At 32.3% G+C, this 22,976-nt stretch overlaps 2 protein-coding genes across 7 annotated transcripts; both read left to right on the forward strand.

Moving 5' to 3' along the window:
* Window positions 1-7,535: 7,535 nt before the first annotated feature.
* Window positions 7,536-18,617, forward strand: LOC122403295 (HEAT repeat-containing protein 5B). 4 transcript variants are annotated; one of them, XM_043406737.1, is made up of 35 exons: window positions 7,536-8,046; window positions 8,249-8,426; window positions 8,518-8,729; window positions 8,807-8,954; window positions 9,023-9,133; window positions 9,205-9,388; window positions 9,674-9,834; window positions 9,902-10,151; window positions 10,229-10,372; window positions 10,449-10,699; window positions 10,787-10,898; window positions 10,996-11,248; window positions 11,330-11,439; window positions 11,517-11,680; window positions 11,943-11,975; window positions 12,270-12,344; window positions 12,425-12,700; window positions 12,830-13,111; window positions 13,190-13,379; window positions 13,591-13,760; window positions 13,834-14,155; window positions 14,234-14,500; window positions 14,575-14,756; window positions 14,837-15,082; window positions 15,175-15,394; window positions 15,481-15,741; window positions 15,818-15,980; window positions 16,056-16,171; window positions 16,259-16,543; window positions 16,708-16,944; window positions 17,045-17,196; window positions 17,270-17,483; window positions 17,598-17,612; window positions 17,736-17,881; window positions 17,965-18,617. In XM_043406737.1, exons 2-35 carry the CDS (start codon window positions 8,295-8,297, stop codon window positions 18,139-18,141), a joined length of 6,261 nt encoding a protein of 2,086 aa, XP_043262672.1. In that variant the 5' UTR covers window positions 7,536-8,046; window positions 8,249-8,294; the 3' UTR covers window positions 18,142-18,617. The 4 variants fall into 4 exon arrangements, with proteins under 4 accessions (XP_043262672.1, XP_043262674.1, XP_043262673.1 ...); XM_043406739.1 differs by lacking the exon at window positions 11,943-11,975; XM_043406738.1 differs by lacking the exon at window positions 17,598-17,612 and having other exon boundaries at window positions 7,555-8,046.
* A 1,507-nt stretch (window positions 18,618-20,124) lies between these two features.
* LOC122403298 (prostaglandin reductase 1-like) lies at window positions 20,125-22,086 on the forward strand. Of its 3 annotated transcripts, none has more exons than XM_043406750.1 (5): window positions 20,125-20,240; window positions 20,310-20,500; window positions 20,934-21,231; window positions 21,322-21,598; window positions 21,690-22,086. In XM_043406750.1, exons 1-5 carry the CDS (start codon window positions 20,230-20,232, stop codon window positions 22,029-22,031), a joined length of 1,119 nt encoding a protein of 372 aa, XP_043262685.1. In that variant the 5' UTR covers window positions 20,125-20,229; the 3' UTR covers window positions 22,032-22,086. The 3 variants fall into 3 exon arrangements, with proteins under 3 accessions (XP_043262685.1, XP_043262683.1, XP_043262686.1); XM_043406748.1 differs by having other exon boundaries at window positions 20,182-20,246; XM_043406751.1 differs by having other exon boundaries at window positions 20,182-20,231.
* The last annotated feature ends 890 nt before the right edge of the window (window positions 22,087-22,976 follow it).

A 22,976-nucleotide genomic window follows, 5' to 3' on the forward strand; every position in this document is an offset into this window, starting at 1 on the left:
GTAACACGCGATTGGACGTTGCGCGGTTTTTAAATCAAATTCTAACAATGGTGTCAGATAATTCATACGTAATAGCAAATTGTGATCGTGCAATTGAATTTTGGAATTTTTTCTGTTTCATAATTAGTAGTTTTGAAAGTCTTCGCGTCATAGTGGATTATTGAGTATGGTTATCATTCGCCGCAAATCGAAGTAGAAGCATATGAATTTTGCCCGCCATGCGTCGAAGTAGAAGCACAGTGATAACAGTTGATCGAAGAACGTCGACTTCATTGAACTATTTGTAAGTTAATCGCATACATAATAATGTCTGTAAAATGTTTGGTATAATTACATAATAGTTTTAACAAATGATAGTTGATAAATCGTAGTTCCTGGGATCCATTCACGTTGGATGAAGATTTTTTTTTCTCATTTTTACTACGAGAATACGGTAAAAGTAGTAACTAATTATCGTACCTACAGAAAAAAATACATAATAAAACCTGGTTGGCATACTTATTCAACCAATCTTGATAAATCGTTGATACATAAATTTTAATTCGAACGGATCTTTTCGTAGTATCGCGATTGTGAATAATTCATGTTTATAGGATGAAATAGACGTCACAGACTTGGTAGAGTCGAGTGCACTTTGGTGGTGGAATTTTTAATGTACAGGTGGATAAAAATCGAGCAACGTTTTAATGAAAATTCAAGGAAGTCCTACAGAGACGACACAGTGGCTTTGGGAATACAAATGTTTAAGGTTTTTTTTAGTACCCAGGCACCGAGTACATGTTTGTGATCTGCTTCTTTATCAGTTTTTACAATTGTCTGTGTTGCACCATTTTTTCTACGACAAACAAATTTTTTAAATGGAGCGTTATGAATAAAATGATAACATGCTCGATGAAATCGACGAACAATATGTTTTTGTATCGTGTTATCGAGAATCGAACCGTATTCTGGCGCGTCAATCACAGACAGTGCTAGGAAAATCAGTTTTCAACAGCATATTCCACTTACCGAGACCTGTAAAAAACTTATTAATGTTTAATACCAACCACACAATGTAATTAATTTTTGTTAAAGAGTTTCCGTCGGTAGGCATAATCTCTCATTTTTGTAGATATCCACGATTTATCAATTATGATTAATCATTCTAATATGACTGTAATTATGGTTATTACACTGAATACGAAAATTACTGACGGTAATTTTTAATTGATTCTACGTCATTGATCTATCGCTATATAGTCCAGTGTAATTAAACACGTTATTCAATTGAAATTATTACCTGCAATCTGTTTGCATTTGAGTTAATTCAAATCGCAAAAAATTGAAATTGTTAAAATATACTATCCGGCTAAAAATCGACTAAAAGAAAATTAATAAATTTTTGAAATGTATTGTACATCAAATTTTAATCTGTAGAATTGTAGTATTACAATCATTCTAATTACGTTTAAGTAAACAAACATATCCAACCATTCACGATTCGTAAATTACACGATGGCAAAGTGACTCTTACACTGGTTGATACTAGCAGTGGGCTCATGTTTACAAACATTGTAATGCTTAGATTAGAGTAATGCGTATTGGTACACGAGAATATCTTATCGAAAATGAATGGTCACAGCGCAGTAGTTTGATAAACTTTTAACTGTAATAACTTTCAAAGTATTAGATTTAGAGTATACATGGCTCAATACATTTTAAAGTGCAATTGCATTTGTAGGTGCACCAATGCATCAGATTGTATATCATCGCAGAATTTAAATATCTTTATAAATATTTTTGCTCTAGAATCGCCAGAAAATGTTTAAATAAAATCGGTATCACTGTGATAAGAGCTATCCAAATTTTGATCTTTTCGTTACAACGAATGTTTTCTGACCCCTCGACAGATATTACGTCTAATTCGAGTTCGAGACCTGGGTACATCGTCCCAGAATATCATCCACGGCACACAAATCACCAGATCGAAATTTCACAAGTCACAATTGACGTTCACGACCAAGCGTTCCCCGAACTTATAAATTTTTGACAGCCGTCGTTATCTTATATTGCCCATTTACACGCAGCTCCGCGAGTACGTTTTGCCAGAGTACATCTTCACTCTCCGATATTCCGTAAAATGTATGTTTAACTTCTTCAGAAATTCCACTATTTTACAATTTGAACGCAACAAACTTGGAAAAACCCTGCGTAGCTCGGAGGTTCTCCTGTTTAACACAAGTAGGTCAAACATTGCATACGTAAAATCAACAGAAATTTTCCATAGGCTTACATATACATATGTATATTGTGATTTTATATAAATCGTTCATTTTTACCCTTCGTGCATTACCGCTACGAACATTTCACAATCATCGATGTATCTGATAAGTGATCACTTTTTTTCTCATGAGTCCGATTGTACCGATCGCATTTCTTACGATCGTGTTACATTCGTACAATAATATTTCGATCTATTCCCACGCGTGGATGTTGACAAACATATTGTAAGTAAAAGTCATGCTACGATGATAAAAAGAGAACGACCGTTAGCCGAACAGAAAAGTTACAATCTGTTAGACCATTGCATGTACCGTGACCGTTAGAACTGGCTGAATTCGCTAATTATAATTATCTGGCACTAAAAGCGTGTTATTTCAGTAGGATATGGTGTAACCGGCGTCTGATATTCAAATATTTTTATTATGACTAATTCTACGCGTGTGGTCTTTTTACAAGGTTAGATTGGTCTTGTAATTAGCATGCCACGTGGTCCAAATGAAATGCTACAAATTGGTTTCTTAGAAGTCGACGAAGGTGTCGATTTAATTTTTTTTTTTTTTAATTAAATGACAAATGAGGAGTTTAATATTTTCAGGTGCAACAAATTCCTCTTCGAAGTATCGCAAATCATGTAAATTAGTTTAAATAGAATAACGTGGGATTGTACACTCGATAGTTTTCGCAATATCGAAGGTCGACTTGTTTCCTGCATAAAGTCATCCTGTATAGAGTTCGATGAGCAATTTCATGTTAGGTCCAAGTTTTACTGTAGGGTCCAGCCGAAACTTTCACTTTAGTGGTTATTTTTCAAAACATTACTCATCGTCGTTCTTAGTATCTATTTCGAAAACAGTATTCCCCGAAGCTCTGTCTTAATCGTCTAATAACGACTAAGGTTGTTCATCCCCCCACTAAATATTGTAACGAGTTCGATACTAGTCCGGCGACAGTTCACAGGTAGCTAAAACATAACTCAACGCGTTTAGTTTAAGTCTTTCTTTCTGTCGAGTTGCTAGAAGAATTTTAAAATCTTCCAATTTTTGTTATTTCCGAGCATTACCCTATGTTGTAACCAAGATTCTTGAATGAAAATATTTAAATTGTACGAGCAACGTTGCGTTGGAGTGGTTCTGATCAATGGTTTGATAGAAAGAGTATTTATTGTATAGGAGAGAGATTTATTATATAACAATTGTGTTATGGTAATACTTGGAAGTCGCGGTTGAACGAGCTTGTGTGTTGATTTTTACTTTCTTTCCTCGTCGTGTGTTATCTTTATTATTCGTATCCTAAAACTGAAACATCGCAAAACTATTTTATTGTTATTTAGGAGAAAAGGTTCATCGCATAGTATAATTTGCATAATTATTAAATTGCACTTTGATTTCTTTCAGGAACAGCCTCTGTCATCGTCGATCGAGCACTTCTGTCCTATGAATCACAGTATTTCGGCAAATAGGTGTATTTTTATAGGTGTTCCTTCCTTTTAAAGAGGAGTCTTTACATTTTTACAGGAATAAAATCATATTACGTTTTCTCTGACGCGAATTCTCTTCAAATCCAGTCACGAATCCTCGAGCACCGTAATCTGAATATTTTGCATCGATTCGCGATTTGTAAATCATGCAACAATGAAAAAAGAGGATAGGGAGATATATCAACCGTTGAAACGCATGGAAAATGTGTTTATGTACTTATTACATAAATTAAAGATGCAGGAAGCGCTGGTTCGCAATTTTTCTTAAATGGTTCATAAATAACGCATAACCATGACTGAATAAAACATATATTCAAAGTTTGCTTCGGCTTTTTACACCAAACAATGTGTCAGTTTAATCGAGTAGCATGATAATGTATGAAAATCGCTGTCGTACAATTGACCTACGTTAAAGTTAATACCTTGAAGTGTGTTTCTTTGCCAGAACTATACCGTGGCTACCCGGAAGACTCGAGGCAAATTGGTGTTTTCTCGTAAATATTTATACAGATTTCTTTAAACAATTAATATTCCGTAAGTGGATCGGAGAAATGTCTTACTAATTTCGTGACGATTCGAGAATTTTAACGAACAGAAATGTATTTAACTGCTACGATTGATTTTAAGCTCACTACTACAACATCAACAAATGGACTTAATAGAGTATTATGGGTGCGTGTCATTGCATCTCCGAGATGAATTTTATCAGGTGGTACAAAGTTTCTTTTGGCTATCTTCTCATTTCCATTATTAGCCATTCCGTTTCATCCAAATGTGAATCCTGGTATTTACGCAATACAGAATGTTTTACAGTACGTGGTACCTGCTTTGATGTTGGACAAAAGATAATAAAACAATGGAGAAAGTTCATAGAAACATGTACCTTACAATCTTGTTCTCAAGTTATAACCCTTTTTGTGCTCCAGTAATTATTAATCATAAATTCAGCTAGTACAACTTATTCTACCAAACTGTTTGCATACAACGTTCGATAACTTCTTGCTATCTTTCGACCTTGTTGACCATTACACGAGTCAGTCTAGTTAGTTTAATAGCAAGTCTAATACAGTGATTCTCAACAGGGACCCCCTAATGGGTCACATATCACAAAAATATCGTTAGATACTACTAGTGTTGGTATTCTTCAGTTCTCCTGAAGAAAGGCGGCCCCTGTTTATCCGTGACAACGATGCTTTTTAAATGGAAGGAGAGTGGTGGAATTATACCCTTTTCACAAACGAGAATAAATTTAACATCTTTCATTTAGATGTGGAAAACGTTCAACCTAACTTTAAACGCGATGGAACGTTCTTGAGTGATTAAAAATAATAAAAAATCGAATATTAATTGCAGTGGGGGGTTGTTGCCTTGCACCCTCCACCCTTGGACGCGCCACTGCTATCGTCGATCAACATTTTTTACCCAACATTCTTTTTTATAGCTGCATTCAGTCTAGAGGTGGCCGTTTGAGACACTTCCTACAAAGATAAGCAATTGTATATTACTGCTGCACAAAAATGGTCACGACCGGAAAATAAGGTCAAGTAGGAGACATATTGAGTCGTTACATACGTCGTATCGTTTTTTAACGCTACATTTAAATATAAAATAGCAATACTTAAATTTATCTTTAATCATTGATGTACTGATCATCGTTTATCAATGGCTTCCTCCCATCTCTCGATATACTTTTCAATTTCAGTTTCAATTTGGCTGGCGCGTCTGTTCATCGCCCATTGTTTCTACTTATACTGATCTACACGCGATCCCGTATTAGTTCGAACTCGATTTTCTTGAAAACGAAGCCTCGTATGAAAAAATCATATTTTCTCTTTTCATTTAATTTTTCCACGAATCGTAAACTCCGATAATGACGACACGACTTATAAAATTGCCTGACATTGCAAAACATTCTGCATATGCAAACATTTTCTGAGATCCTAGGCCAGATCCTTTTCTCTGACTTCAGGCTGTTTGACCCCTGCTACAATGTATTCTCTGCATACTTCATGTGTGTGTCGAATTAATTACTAAATTATATACTGTTCAGTTATTTCCCCAGGCATTTCAAATAGAATAATTTTCTCAAAACATTATTTCTTCAACTTATACTGAAAGTGTGGAGAGAACTTTTTTGGCTAAAATTATGGGCAATTTACGGGAGAGAAGATTTTCTTCTCGTAGATCCCCTCAATAAAGGATAATTTTTAACCCCTTAGAGTATAATTGTATTGTAATTATATTTTAACATTTTAACACGTTCTCTATCACGTGTCACGTATTTATGAACCATTATATGGATAACTGTAAATATAGCGTGATCTGTGACAGACAGTTTTCAAATTAATGATGGCAGCGAGCGTGGTAATATAATTAGATATTGTTAAGAAAAATTACATCCTTTCTCTTGAAGTTGCACACTTTATGTATAATGTCAACGTCGACGAAGTATAGAGATAAAAAAAAAAATAAATATCCATCTCAAAAGGAAACTACGGCATAAAATATTGCTACAGCTTAATAAGGAGATACATATTTTTGTAAAAAAATTTCAGAAAGTTAAGAGTCATTCTCGTATTTTCTAACAGTGTATAAAACGGAAAGATCAACAAGTAACAAGGATTAATATGACTATTTCAAAGCAAAAACGTATCGAATTCTACTACTCATCATGCATTAGTGTAAATAAATAAGAAACATATTTTTGCCCTCGCGGATGCTTATTTAAAGACAAAATAAATTAATACGAATTGATAAGAGAAAAACAATGTTTTTGATTATCAGCATATATCAAACTTGTAAGATTTCATTGATGCTTTATAAACACTATGATATAAACTAGAGATTAAATTATATATTTATTTAATAGAAATTCTAACGTGGTAGAAAGTAAAATATGTAATATTTATTTGGTTTTATAACTTTCACCAAAATATTTATTGTAATCAAGCAAGTGTCCCAATATTTTTGAGAGGGAATGTACTTCGTGTGCTCTAAGCGATAAAAGGTTTGATTTTAGCCTTAATTATCAACAGCTTTATCTGCACTTAATTTCATTTCAACAAACAAATTTGAACAAAAAATACAACAGTATTTAAGTAGACTTTTACTTTCTTAAATATGAGTCTTCTTATAAACGTTAAACAATCCGACTGAAAAAAGGTGACTATCATCGTCGATTAATCCTATTTAAATATTGTATTTTTTCCATCAAGATGGTATTTTAAACAACGAATATATTTTGGAATGTTAGAACATATATTTCAATTATCTGTCTAAATTGTATACAAATTATAAATAACTTAACGAACAGCATAAATGAATATATTAATTAAAACATTCTAGACCAGTATACATATATCAAACGATAATAGAAGATAAATAAATTATTAGATCGAGTGAACAGTTGCTCTGAATAGTAAACACATCTAAAAGTTTTCTTTCGATACGTTTTAATAAAATTAAGTCTTAATTAAATCGAAGGAAATAATTTTACTGTTTAATAATACATATTTCGAATATATCATCGAATAAAAAGCAAATGATCTCTTTTTAGTTTTATATTAAATAGTAATTCCTCCATTAAAAAATTGTTTAAGAGAGAAATTTTTTTCCATTCAGAATGGGTTCTATGTCTCATCGTGTTACATAGTTTATGTTCAGTAAATTTCTTTTTTATAATTATATTTTTTTAAATACTTATGAGTAGTATGTATAAAAGAAAATAAATTTATTGTTGATAATAATACAATACAAACAATTGTGTCATTAATTCAACGTTAATGGAGACTACAAATTCTCCAGTACATTTTACTACGGAATCCAAATTTATTGCATCACAAAGCGAAGTCTTCACAATTTTTCGCAATATTTTTTTTCTATTTAATTGTTGCTTTTTCTTAATATAACTATCAACAAATTATTGAAAATTAATAAACAGCTTGAACTGTTGTAGGTGCGATAAAGTGACTGTGTGTAGGTGGTCTTAGTCACTCGTTGTCAACGTTTCTCATCCTGATGATTACCGATCTACCCTAACCTAAATCAAGTTAAAATTTCTGAATTACGCAAAGAAAATAAATCGTTATTCTAATAATTTATGCTATTATTAAAAATCAGTGATAAGCTATTTATAAAGTGATTAATTTTCTATAGTTCAATTTTTAAACGTGAAACGTAAATAAATATGAATATTTACATAGTTTCATGTTAGTGAAATTGAGTGATTTAGTGTAAATAGACCATATAAAAAAAGAAAGAAAAATTATGTTACTTCCTACGCACTGATGACATCGGAAGTGTTTTTGGTACTTCATTACATATACTCAAAAATTTCGTTATTGTTATCAATTCATTTAAATTCAATAATTTCAAGATGTTAGTTTATTTAAGTTACCCGAATTTTTACTTGATTCTAAAATCATTAATTAAGTTATTATGTTGTTGTTATCTGTGACCATGATATTTAACATATGTTTTGAAAGGAATGTAATGGTAATTTTATTACAGAAGAACAGTAAAAAAAGTAAAGCTGTTTATAATCTAACTTATTGAAATGATGATGGAGTTGAGTCATAGTTTGACCCTCAATGAGGATGCCCTTAATCAAATCCCTGAGGCTAAACGACCAGTTTTTATATTTGAATGGTTACGATTTTTGGATAAGGTTTTAATAGCTGCACAAAAGGTATTAGATACACATTTATCTATTGTAATATTTTCTTATTATAACTTATTGGTATGCATAATTATACCTTACAACGAAACAATACTTTTAGAGTGATATTAAAGGATGTCAGCAAAAGCTGGTGGAACAATTAACTAAACATATGCAAGGAGCTCCTGGTCCTCCTACAAGGCGACTTATTGCAAGATGTCTTGCCACTTTGTTTAGCGTTGGCGATACATTTTTGCTTTTTGATACTGTCAATAAATGCAATGATATTCTGAGAAATAAGGATGATTCTCCAAGTTTTCTCCCAACGAAATTGTAAATAGTCATTTGTTGATGCATTTATTATTCGTGTATGATACAGCACGATATGTTTACTTTTCATCTACTTATAGAGCTGCTATATGCTGCGTAGGATGTATGTATGAAAAACTAGGAAGAATGATGGGTAGGTCATATGAAGAAACTGTACAGATTTTGATAAAGTCCTTACGTTCTGCAGAATCACAGACTCGAATAGAAATTATGCACACGCTTGAGAAGGTAATACATTTTTGATTAGATAAGATGCAAGGTTATTTCTAGCGTACTGTATAAATTTAATTTACTAGGTATGTGCTGGCATGGGATCTGCAATTACGAATGTTCATAAAGAAATATATAAAGTTTCTAGACATTATCTCACAGATAGAGTAATGGCTGTAAGGTGTGCTGCTGCAAAGGTATCTATTACTTGTTTTTTTGACATTTAGTACATGGCATTGAAAATATATATTTCTTACAATATTTGCAGTGTTTACTGGAAATGTTAAATCATGCACCATTTTTATATACCACTGAAATAGAGAGTGTTGCTACACTTTGTTTCCGTGCATTTGAGGGGTCAAATTATGAAGTAAGATGTGCCATTGCAAAACTATTAGGTACATTAGTGGCAATGACCCAGATTCCAGCACCAAAAGGGAAGAATCCTTCAGGTATCTTGATAATACATGTATTTAATTACTTATTATTAGGATTTTGCGCGTAGCCCGAAATTCGAGGGTTCGAATTGTCAAAAAATTGACGAATTTTGGCGAAGTCTGATACATTTTGGACAATCAAACGTGGACTATTCCATGTAATTCAGCCCGATATGTATCGCGGTTTGCCCTAATTCGTCAACTTCTTGACGGCCCCAGCTCGTATTTCGGACTACCCGCGCACCCCTACTTATTGTGTACTGGCAAGAAATACTTAAGTTAATTGTTATGTTTGTTTAGTGATGCAGAGCAAAGGTTATAAACAAATTTCACTCGACGAAGTACTAAATATTTTAATGTCTGGATTTTTAAGAGGAGGAGTAGGTTTTTTAAAAGGCACTGGAGAAATAATAAAAGGAAATTCCAGTGTAAACAGAGATGTTCGAGTTGGAGTCACACATGTAAGAAAGAATATAGAAATTGTATAAAATTTTATGATTAATAATTTACATTATTAACATTCTGCAGGCATATGTGGTATTTGTTCAAATGTTAGGAGGTTCATGGCTTGAACGTAATGTTGGCGCATTAGTCGCCCATGTACTCGATCTTGTAACTAATCCAAAAGCTGCTAGTTCACACGTTGATGCTGTTTATTCTAGAAAATGTGTTAATTTTATATTACATGGCACTGTTGGAAAGTTATTGGGTGAAGGAGCTCAAGCTGCTGCATGCAAAGAAATAGCACATATTATTCTGAAACAAATGAATTCTATTGGTAAAATAGTTACGCTTTTATTGTTACAATATTTGAATGATTTATGCTTATATTAATCTTCACTTTGAAATTTTTAGATTTTAGTCCAGAAAATGCTAAGGATTGTAACCAGGAAACATTATTTAGTCAACACTTATTAGTCTGTGCACTGCAAGAAATGGGAAACTTAATCTTAGGGTTGGGTACAACAGCTTGTAATTTATTGTCAGATCAATCTTTAAGTATGTACTTTATATTCAAAATTTCTATGTACTTATTTATTTTTTAATAATTATACTAACATTTATGGTGCTTCAGGTTTAATTGATACAATCATGGCTGTTCTGATTCATCCGTGTCAAGCAGCCCGGCTCGCAGCCTCTTGGTGTTTACGTTGCATTTGTGTAGCAGCTCCAAGTCAAATAACACCACTAATTGATCGCTGTGTGGATGGAATTGAAAATATGCGTAGTTCACCGGAAGCAATAGCTGGATACAGCAGTGCATTAGCTGCAGTTCTCGGTAGCGTTCGTTTATCGCCACTTGGAGTTCCTCACACCAAGGGAAAGGTAATTGCTGTTAAGAGACTCTTATATTTATTTATGAAATTATATATTGTAAGTAATTATGAAATAAACATCCATTTCCTTTTATAGATCATTTTTAATACTGCAGAGGAACTTCTAAGAAGCGCAAGCCAAAACAGTCGTTTATCGCTGAATAGAACACACGCTGGATGGCTTCTAATTGGAGCTATAATGACACTTGGTACGATATCAGTAGTTTGGATTTACTAAATATAATGAATAACCTTGCTAGATCTGCGCATATAAAATGGTACAAAAATATTGTTTTAATTATCTAGGTACAGCTGTAGTAAAAGGATTATTGCCTAGGATGCTACTACTCTGGAGAAATTCTTTTCCCCGTTCAAACAAAGAACTTGAAAGTGAAAAAGCCAGAGGTGATGCTTTTACATGGCAAGTAACCTTGGAAGGTCGAGCTGGCGCATTATCAGCAATGCACAGTTTTCTATTGCATTGTCCAGAGCTTTTAAACGATGACATTACAAGACGACTTCTGACACCAATTGAGTCTGCTTTGGCAATGTTAACTAAGTATGTTAATCGATACTTTCTCTTAATGTATAGAAATCATTTATAATATTACGTTGTTACATATTAAAAATAATATTTTAGTTTGTCACCTGTGTTAAAAAATTATGGACAACAATTGAAAGCTCCAGCTGCTATGGTTCGTTTACGTTTGTACGAAACATTGTTATTACTACCGCCACAAACTTTTGAAGGTAATTATAATTACTTATGGTTTTGAAAACCACTTAAGCTTATAATGTTACGTATAAACGCATCATAAATTAAATAGGTTCATACACGCATCTTCTAAGGATGTTGGTATCGGAGTTTACATTGACTGAAAATCCTGGAAATACTACAACATCACTGTTACGTGCAGTTTGCCATGCTAATGATTCTGTAATACTTGGTACATGGTTGCAAGAAACCGATCACCGTACAATCGAAGATCAAGTAGGTACTTTAAATTATATGTATAACATTATGGAAGTATATTTTCTAATATGGCTTCCAGATTTTTTTAAAGGTATTCCACATTATTACATGTATAATATAACAGCATAACAACACATGCTATTAATATAACATTATCGACATCTATTGATATAAAAGCGTAATCAAATAATTAAAGCAGACGTATTGTAAAGAGTGAATTTCAACGTGACATATGTTACATTGTTTGAAATTAATGTATAATATTTGTACTCGTGTCTAGATGGAACCAAACAGAAGGGCAGATTTGGAACATGTGAGTAATGTTCTATGAAGCCTTTCACTATTTTGTAATACTTTCCTTTTATTCTAAAACCGATGATTTCACTGTCTTTCTTAATTTCCTAAGTACTCATTACATTATGTTTTGCTTTCATCTTTATTTATTTTATGTAATTAAAATTATATGAAAATGATTTTAATTTATAACGAAAAACTAATATTGATTAATTCTTTATTCATAGATTGTGTTGGTATCAATATTTATACTCGTTTACTTTGTATTGTTTATAAAAAATAATGGTTTACCTCATATGCGAAATTATTTCAGCTGCAACCCAACAGTGCTGCAGGATCTGGAGCTTTGGAACATAATCCATGTTGTCTTTACAGACCAGTGCCACAGGTAAATATTTTAAAACATTGTTAGAGTCATGTTAAAACATAAAATCGTACGATCTTCAATTCTATTAATATTGCTTTTAGGATGAAATAATTCCTGGTCCTTTACCTTTGGGAGTTGCAGTTATTGATCTATCAGTATCGTTGTTTGGTCAAATCTTTCCACGCGTAGCGAACAAACATAGATTACAAATGTTAGATCACTTTAGCGAGTGCATAAAACATACGAAGTCTGGTAGGCAAGAAGCAATACAAATGAATGTTTTCACGGCTGTATTAAGTGGCTTGAAGGGTCTCAATGAAGCAAAAACTGGATTTGGTCAAGAAGATGTAAAGAAATCCGCCACTAATCTTATCATTGTAAGAATTCGCTGTGTTTGTTATTGGTTATATTGGAGTATTGAATTTTTAAACTTTACTACGCGAAGAAATCAAAGGATAATATAATATGGAATTTTCGTCGAACGTTTGTACTCTTTTATATTGCAGAGTGCTTTGGTTAGCAGTAATTCAATACTGAGATGGGCAGCAGGGGAAGCAGTTGGAAGAATGGCTCAAGTTATTTCTGATCCTAAATTTACAGCGGAGTTGGCGCAAACGAGTTTCGATCGTTTAAAATCTGCTCGCGATGTTGCGAGTAGAACTGGTCATTCTTTAGCGTTAGGGTGCCTTCATAAATACGTAGGTGGGATGGGGTCTAGTCAACATCTCAACACAAGTGTCAGTATTCTACTTGCACTTGCCCAAGATAATACTTCTCCTGTAGTACAAGTATGTAGTTCTATAATTTTTTATAATTACTCATGGTCAAACTTAAAAATGAGGATTTAATGTTATACTCTTATTTAGGTATGGGCTTTACATGCTCTTGCGCTTATAGCTGATTCTGGCGGACCAATGTTTCGGGGCTACGTTGAACCTACATTATCTTTAGCATTAACTCTACTTCTCAATGTTCCTCATTCCTATATTGATGTACATCAATGTATAGGGAAAGTACTGTCAGCACTTATTACAACAATAGGACCAGAATTACAAGGTTAGTACGTACCTTTACTATCCGGCCGTTATTGACCGCTGAGACGTATATGCGATTTTATTGTTTCTATCGCAATATCATCTTTCGTTCAAGTTATTGAGTTTGTTCAGGTTCAATCCTATGCCATATGTTCATTATGGTATCTTTATTATTCATAAGTAAATATTTTTACGGCAATTTTAGATCCCCTTCCGCATGATTATATTTGCAGGTAATACGTCAACAATTTGTATGGCACGGTCGTCATTTTTATGTGCATGCGCCATTATGCAAGATCATCAAGATCCTCTTGTACAAGCTGAAGCCACAGGATGCCTTCAACAATTACATTTATTCGCGCCCAGACACGTCAATTTATCGTCTCTCGTTCCTACATTATGTGTAAGACATATTATACAATGCACAAACTATACGAATAGCAGTATTTTTTATATTAATATTATTTTATTTGTAGCGGACTTTGTCAAGCAATCATTTGCTTTTACGTAAAGCTGCAATATCTTGTCTTCGTCAACTTGCTCAACGAGAAGCAAAAGAAGTATGCGAACATGCAATGACATTAGCTAATGAAAGTCGAGACACAAATATAGTTGAAGGTCTTGTTATAACAGAAACTGGTCTTCCGGGTGTTTTGTTTAGCATGTTGGACACAGAAACCGATAGTAAACTGATCAAGGATATCCATGATACGTTAACCAGCATGTTACAAATTTTAGCAGCAGACAATTTATCTCAGTGGCTGTCTCTGTGTAAAGACGTTCTTACAATAGCTTCAGGTACAACGATGTAGTAACAGAATTATGCAGGGTGTTAAATTAAACGAGACTACAAAGTTTTCAACTTTTATTATATAGAAACGTGTACCAACGAAGAAGGAAATACTATCAATGTCGAGGACAGTGCCGCGGAAAATGATAATGCAGATGCAGAAGGAGACGATGATCAAGCTGAATTTCACGCCGATGAATCCACAAAACAACGACCGACTATCACTCCACGGTGGCCAACTAGAGTCTTTGCAGCACAGTGTGTCAGAAGAATTGTAGCTGCTTGTGTAAATAATAAACAAGCTCATTTTGATCTCGCCTTAGCTAAGGAGCTCCAACTGTCTAAAGGAAAAAGTATGACTTGTTTTGACTATTCATCGTAATCACGTATCACAATTGTATATTTCACTAATCTCCTCTAATTTTAGGTGACTTTTTGGTATTACATCTTTCTGACTTAGTGCGAATGGCGTTTATGGCCGCAACAAGCGACTGCGATCCATTACGACTCGAAGGTCTAAAAACACTTCAGGAAATAATAGATAAATTTGCAAAAGTTCCTGAACCAGAGTTTCCTGGACACTTATTACTCGAGCAGTTTCAAGCACAAGTAATTTATAAATCACAAGCACAACAATTATAAGTATTTTGTAAGAATTTTATATCCTTATTTAATCATTTAATTTATAGGTTGGCGCTGCGTTGAGGCCCGCATTTTCTGCAGAAACAGCATCGCATGTTACGGCTGCAGCTTGTCAGGCGTGTAGTGCTTGGATCGGAAGTGGAGTTGCTAGAGATTTGAATGATCTTCGTAGAGTTCATCAATTGCTTGTATCTTCTCTGGAAAAATTAAGAGAGGGACATACACGACCTCAACTTTATAATGAAAGTTTATTAACGCTCGAAAGATTAGCAATATTGAAAGCTTGGGCGGAGGTAAACTATAAATATGCAATAAACGTTTAATGGTAAAAATAGTATATTACATGTAATGACTATTCTACTTTATTCCTGTATTTCTTTTTTAGGTATACGTAGTTGCTATGATAAGAGATGGTGCTGCGTTAAATAGTAAAGATACGTTCAATCAAAATTCGAATCAAGTCGATGATGGGAACGATGAAGATTTTGGGAAGTTTGAATTTCAGACTGAAAGTTTATTAAGTTTGGTACAACCGGAATTGCTGAGTTTAAGTCAGTATTGGTTAGCTGCCCTGAGAGATCATGCTTTACTTTCTTTACCACCAGGTATAATTATTCTTGCATGTTGTATAAAATTTGTTAAATTACATGTAATGTTACATTGTTGATAAATCAATTTTTTGTATTATTAGAATTTTCCAGTCAATTACCACACGATGGGGGTGCTTTTTATACTACAGATACAATGGAATCTGCTCGACCTCATTATGCAGTATCGTGGGCGCCAATTCTGCATGCTGCAACACTTTGGCTTAATGCGAAAGGGTTCGGACTAGAAGAAACTAAGAATGAAGTAAAAACATCAAACGCGACCAATAATATTAACAATAATAACAACGACGATGCCTCCTCTAAAACTAATACTAATGTTGAACGTTTTCACTTATTATTTGGTAATTAGAACTTGTATAAATACTATTCCGTGATGATAAATATTTCTTTGTGCTTCATATTTATCGAATATTTTAGGTATATGTATGGAAGCTCTATGCAGCCCTCGATCTTCAGAATCTACTCAAAATATAGAAACATGTTTAAATGCTTTATATACTTTATTAAATTCCACGTGGGCTCGAAAAGTACTGATTACGGATCGTTCGTTACCAATTGAATTGTGTAACGTTCTTCACAGGTACATTTTTTTTATTTAGATATAACTGTATATTAAACGTAATATTTGTATACGTTCATATGTTTTATTGCTTAGGATGTTATTAACGAGAGAAAGTTACGTAATTCAAATGGTTGTAATGGAAGTGTTAAAACAAGTAATGAAAGCAGCACAAGAAGATCTAGTTGAAAGAAAAAAAATTAAACTAAAAGGTAAAGTATAATATGTTTTGATTTTCATGCATTAAAAACAAAATTAGTCACATACTTAATTTATGTATGTGCGTTATATTATGACAGAAATAGCACCAGCACACGAAGAAAGCAATGAAACTCAAGAAGTAGATTTGTTAGGAGAAGGTGAAGAAAGTGGCGAGCTCATACCTGGCAAATCATTGGTATTCGCAATTCTAGAAGTGTGTTTGTGCCTGTTGGTTCGACAAATACCGGCGTTGAATCCTAATCCTGGTGGTACAACAGCAATTTTATCTCAAAGAGGATACATGCCATCCGAAGAAAGTGGAAAACTGATAGCAGCTGCACTTAATATAATGGAGTCTTTGCCTACTCTTTGCTCTCCTCAAGGTAAACATGTTTCGCGAACCGTACTTGTATCGCGATTCTTTTTCCTCACTAGGGGTTGTAAATCCCGAAGACTTTTGTGACGAAGTCACGGTTCCGCATCTGGCAACATAAGAGAATGGAAAAACTCGAGCTGATCGATTAACGTGTAAATTATACTGTTACAGGGGCTGTAGCAATTTTACCAACATTGTTGTATCTAGCAACTGGAGTAATAAGAGAAACTGCGATACGGACTGACAATGAATGCAATAAAACAGGCTCAGATATACCGGTTCATGCAGCTTTGCACTGCATGAAGAACCTTACTACAAATAAGTATTCAAAGGATCATAGAAGTCAAGAACAATGGACAAGTCTTTTGCAAAGCGCTCTTGCTAAGATCATCGACCTTGCTAAAACAGGTACAAACAATTAAAACCAATATTGGCCAAATTTTAATTGAACTAATAATTAATGATTACAATTAAAATGGTTATGGCATTATGAAAAATACATTTATAGGTAACGAGGAAACAAAAATGGACGAAGTAGCGATGATATTAGGTATTGCGGTATTTGTTCTTCATGCTACTTCAGAAGTCGTAAGTGCACCAAACTTACAGTTTCCCTGTATCAATCATTTTAGACATGCATTCCAATCAGAAAATACGATGGTAAGTTTTGCAACATTTTAATAATGCTTTTAAAATGATACTTATAATTTATTTACATTTTACAATGTTTTAGGTTAAATTAAAATGCGTTCAAACTTTGAGAACAATATTTTTACATCCAGAACGTACAATAAGTACGCCTTATATTCATGCGTTAGCGCCAAGATTAGTAGAATATCTATACAGCGATAAAAGTAAACAAGTTACAAACGATTTAGAAATGTCCTTTACTTTGGAATGTATTAGCACCGTTGAGGCTCTTATAGGGCTTGCCGATTTATCTCATCGTAAGTAATAATTCTTATACTTTCATAACTATATATTTTATTTTACGCTAAGAATACCTAGTTTATTAAAATTGAATTAATATTCTGATAAAAACTATGTTACATGCAATACAGGAGATCTTCTCCAAGGTGTGTAGAGAATAGTAGTGTATTTAGAAATTTAAGGGATAAAATCTATTTTATTTTTCATGTTACAAAATTTCATTTTTATTATTAAAGTGATTATAACGTGGTCCGTTTATAAATAACTAGGTATACAGATGCTGACATTACTTGTGCCAATTCTAATTAATTATTTATTGGAGGGAGATCAACTTCAACACGCTTCCAAATATCAGTTAAATCTTCATCAACAGAGCTTTCAATGGCTCAACAAGATAGGACCAAAATATCCTCAGGTATATTATTTGTCTTGTTTAAATAATTATCTTTTTGTATTAAGAAATATATAAATATACAAAGCATCTATTTCTTATTTCAGGAATTTAAAACGTTAATGTCGCAATCTACAGAACTGAAAACTAAGTTAGAAAATGCCGTGAGATCTACTCACCAACAAGCACAGAGGCACACCCGACCAGTAGATCTTGTAAAACCACAAATTAAGATCTCTACACCATCCATTAAGCTCAAAACAGATTTTTCAAATTTTAATTAAAATTTCTTGTAGCATTATTTAACATACTGTATACCTACTGTATACCTACTCTGCAAGCTATGCACTGTACAACATAACTAACAGATCTTTTGTGCTTGCTAATTTTTATTTAAAATTTCATAAATTCTATTTACGTATAAATACGTTTAAGATAATATTTCGAAAGTGAAGTTTCTAGTCTGAACCATAAATATTCCCATACAAACAAATTTAAAAATAAAGTACGATAAACGTTTTCGTGTGTGGTATACAGTGTGTTAAAAATGGTGTTAATAATAATATTAACAAGTAGTAATAAATGATTATCGTATTAATTCATTAGCTGACACTTCGTAAATGATAATCAGTAGAGCAAATCTAACACAATATTTTCTGTACAAGGTATATTTTAATTACGAGAATCTTTACCTCCGCAAGAATTTCATCAAACAGGAATTTATTTGTTAATATTTATTTATTTAGCAAATATTAAGATTTTAAGAAGAAATTGGTAAGATAATTTATTATTTCAGAAATTCTGCTTCTGTTGTTTCAATTTATTTATATTTTCCTAAATTTCGAAAATTATTGGGATCAACAATTTTAATTATTTTTCTAAATTATGTAGAAAAATATTACACCATTTAAAAAAATTGTATATTAGAATTGTATATTTATATTTATTTAAATATGTAAAATTGAACCTTGTAGAAACCATCAACTTATTCTGTTAATTCTACTTGACTCAGCGATTGTTATTAATCTAAAGCACAAAAGAAACTCATAAACAAATAATGAAAAATCGCAAATATTTTATAGTACATTTGATGCAATGAATCTAAGTTATTTTTCCTACGAGTCGACAATGTAAAAATATAATACACTATTAGTATAGTGAAATGTATAATGTCAACAATGAAAATTATGTTTCTCGTAATTTTTAAATATCTTTTAATGTTTGGTTCAAGATAATTCTTAAAACCAATTTATAGAATTTAATTTACTATTAATAAGAAGTACAAGTAATTTAACTTCTTTAATGAAACAAATCAATGATATTAATTTCTTTTATATACAAATGTGACTATGGTGAATACAGGCTACCGTACAATATTGTATACTGTAAGATAAATTAATTAAATAAAAATGCTATTATATGTCATGAAATTAATAAAATACCATATAAATGATATTAAAGAAACATAGAGACAATAGAGTAAAATGTAACTATTAAATGCAACTAAACTTATGAAACATGAAAGATTTCTTCCTCTTAGTATGATAGTTACTAATAAAACATGAAGGATATTGTATCATCATTATTGTTACACTAGATAACTATTCAAATATATTTAATACATGTGCAAATATTTAAATATCAAAAATAGATGTATTAATTGAAAAATTTACTTTATAAGAGTGAATTTTTGCAATAAATTACGATTGCATGCATGTTCAGAACTTTTAGGGACATTTGAAATACTTATTTAATGAAAAGTATAACACATTGAAATTGAAATGATATTGTGTTAATTTAATGATCTATATTTTTACATTGACAAAATTACATTCATTTTTAGTGGAAATCTTGTATCCATTAAAATTATAGAATTATTTATACTTTGGTCTTAGAGTAGTTTTATATTTAATGTACTAAATAATACACATTTTAATGATATGTATTATAATATTGTATAACATATGAATAGTAATATAATAAAACTATACTATTAGTAGTATTCAGGAATTTGAGCATTATTCTTCAGAAATGTGTAATTTACCATATTATACATTATACGTTGTGTAATTTCAAGCAAAAATTTTTGAAAAATTTTAAATGCGATTTAAAATAACGCACTTCATTAATTTCATTTTACTTCAAAAAACGTAACAAAACTTTATTTACGATGTTATCATAAAAGTACTAATCCTACGAAGTTTGGAAAAAAACCTTTGATTGCTATCAACAATTACTCGGTTTATTATCTACTGCGTAGAGAAAGAGGGGATATAACGATATAAGAAGCAATTTTGTGATTATCATTGTCAGTTTATCAAAAGCGTTTCGTTGGATTTGGCGTGGTCGAAGAATTCTCAATAAATCAGCATATGTATTACATGTACACGTAATTATATTAATACAGTATTATTAATCGATAACAATTATCACACTTAACGTTATTATTTAGGTCATTAAATCCTATAAAACTACAGCAAACCTTTAAGATTTTTACAAAATCATTCCGTACTATTCGCCGGGAACAGCTAAGTACAATGGTGAAAGCGAAGAAATTTGTGGTAGTGAAACACTTTGAAGGAGATCCGAAACCAACGGATTTGCAATTAGTCGAGGAAGAATTACCATCTCTTCAAAATGGAGGTAAAGATTGTTGGATACACGTATATGTCATATCTAAGAAAATTTCATGAGTCAAAAGTCAAGATGTTGAAGCGTGATTTCATTTTAACATATCATCGCCGTGATACGATATTTTATAAACTAGAAAATATTGATTGCATTTGTTGATTTATTCTTGTTATTTTACTGTTTTTAATAATAAAGATAATATTGTATTTATTGAATATATCTATTGCTGAACGAAATAATTATACATATACGTAATTATGATCGATCGTGATCAATCTTTCGATGTTTTCAAATCTACGAGCGCCGCATACAGTTCTTTCTGTATAAATTACAATAATGATTCAATATCCTTCGTATTGTAAAATTGTACGATTGTATTATACGATCTATCATTTGAGAATTACAATAGAAATTCCAAATCTTTAGTATATCAAACTATTTTCAGAGTTCCTTGCTGAAGCAGAATATCTTTCTGTGGATCCTTACATGCGTCCTTACGTTCAAAGATATCCATTGGGTATTACGATGATCGGCGGGCAAGTGGCGAAAATCATCGATTCGAAGAATTCAAATTTTCCGATTGGAAAAAGAATTGTTGGTTATTTTGGATGGAGAACACATACAGTTGTTAATCTAGAGGAATTCTCTGATAAAGATGATGCTGTATTACAAAAACCTTATCTTTTACCTGATTTTGGGGATTTGTCACCATCATTAGGTTTAGGAGTTCTAGGAATGCCAGGGTAAAAAATTGTTTAAAATTCAAGAGACAATTCTATATTGTTTTTCTTCTATTGTACTTGCCTTAATTGTTGATACTTTGTTTGTTTCAGAAATACTGCATACTTTGGCCTTTTAGAGCTTTGCAAGCCAAAACAAGGTGAAACTCTTGTTGTAAGCGGTGCAGCAGGAGCTGTTGGTTCTCATGTTGGTCAGATAGGAAAACATGTTCTTGGAATGAATGTTATCGGTATTGCTGGTTCAGATGATAAATGTGATTGGCTTGTCAAAGAGCTTGGTTTTGACTCTGCTATTAATTATAAAACAGAAAATATTGCAGCTGCATTAAGGAAAGCTGCACCAAAAGGAGTCGATTGCTATTTTGATAATGTATGTTGCAATAGCGTATTAGAACAGTATTTTAATTTTCTTCTCGAGTTATACAATTGCAATTAGAGTTTTGTTTATGTTATCATTGTAGGTGGGAGGAGATATTTCCACTACAGTTTTGTATCAGATGAAACTCTTTGGTCGCACAGCTGTATGCGGAAGTATTTCATCGTACAATTCTGATGCTTCATCTTTGCCAAAAACAACTATTCTTCAACCAGCTATTGTGTTCAATCAATTGAGAATAGAAGGTTTCATTGTGTCCCGTTGGTCCGATCGTTGGTCAGAGGGTATACATAAAAATGCTCAATGGATAAAAGAAGGAAAACTTAAATATCGTGAAACTGTTACAAAAGGTTTTGAAAATATGTTTGATGCATTTGTTGGCATGTTACAGGGCAAAAATACTGGCAAAGCTATTGTTCAAGTTTAAGGAAAAAATTGTAAAAAAAATACATTTTTAATTATACCATTATATAATATAAATGCAGTACCCTTGTGTTAATAATACATTCTTTCCTAAGTTCTGTTGGGGTTTCGTACGCGGACATGTAATTTTATGTAATCACATCTTGTTTCTTCCAAGTTATGGACATACATTAGAGTTCAAATTTTAAAAAGAATTTTATTTCAATTTGAAAATAATTCTTTCTTTAAAAGTGTTTATAAAAATTATTAGTACTTGAGAAAACGGGATCTTTGATTTGGTGGCGCCGAACTTATCGGTACTAAAATAAACATAAATAAAACAAATACATATCTTTTGTTTTATCGTTTTACGGATTTAGTATTTATCAAAATGGGGAGGAGGGGGTGGGCGGCATCGACTCCGTAGAAGTGATAAGATATACATTTGTCTTCTAAAAATTTAAGCAGGTAAAAATGTTAATAATAATTCATCCACCTTGATGATTAATTGCAAGAAATGTTATAAATACATTCCTTCAATTGTTTTCTAGTTGTTCGACTCTCCCTGACTCGTTATCAATGGCGCCATAATTGATAACAAGCAATTATTTCGTTATAAGGCCTAAAGCAATGCACAAAAATTTCCACAAGATCAGGATACAAGGTAACGTCATCGCAATTATCGTTAAGTAGTTGAACGCTTAAGGAAAAGATTTCCATTATTATATCATTTAATCTACTAACGTAGCACAAATTTAAATACAGAATGTTCATTTAAAAAGTTACGGTTGAAATATTTCGATCATAATTTCGAAAATATTTCGCCATTGATTCTTATCGAACATTTTATTCTGCCGAGGAAAACAACAGAGAAAATGGTCGAGGACCATTTAACAGCTCAAGTGCATGAGATGGTGGTCAACTATTTGTAATTATTCAGTGATAATGTGTGGTAGTTCGTAACATTAAC

The sequence above is a fragment of the Colletes gigas genome, unplaced genomic scaffold, assembly GCF_013123115.1.
Source record: "Colletes gigas isolate AHSC1104 unplaced genomic scaffold, ASM1312311v1 Colletes_gigas_Sc00048, whole genome shotgun sequence".
NCBI lineage: Eukaryota > Metazoa > Arthropoda > Insecta > Hymenoptera > Colletidae > Colletes > Colletes gigas.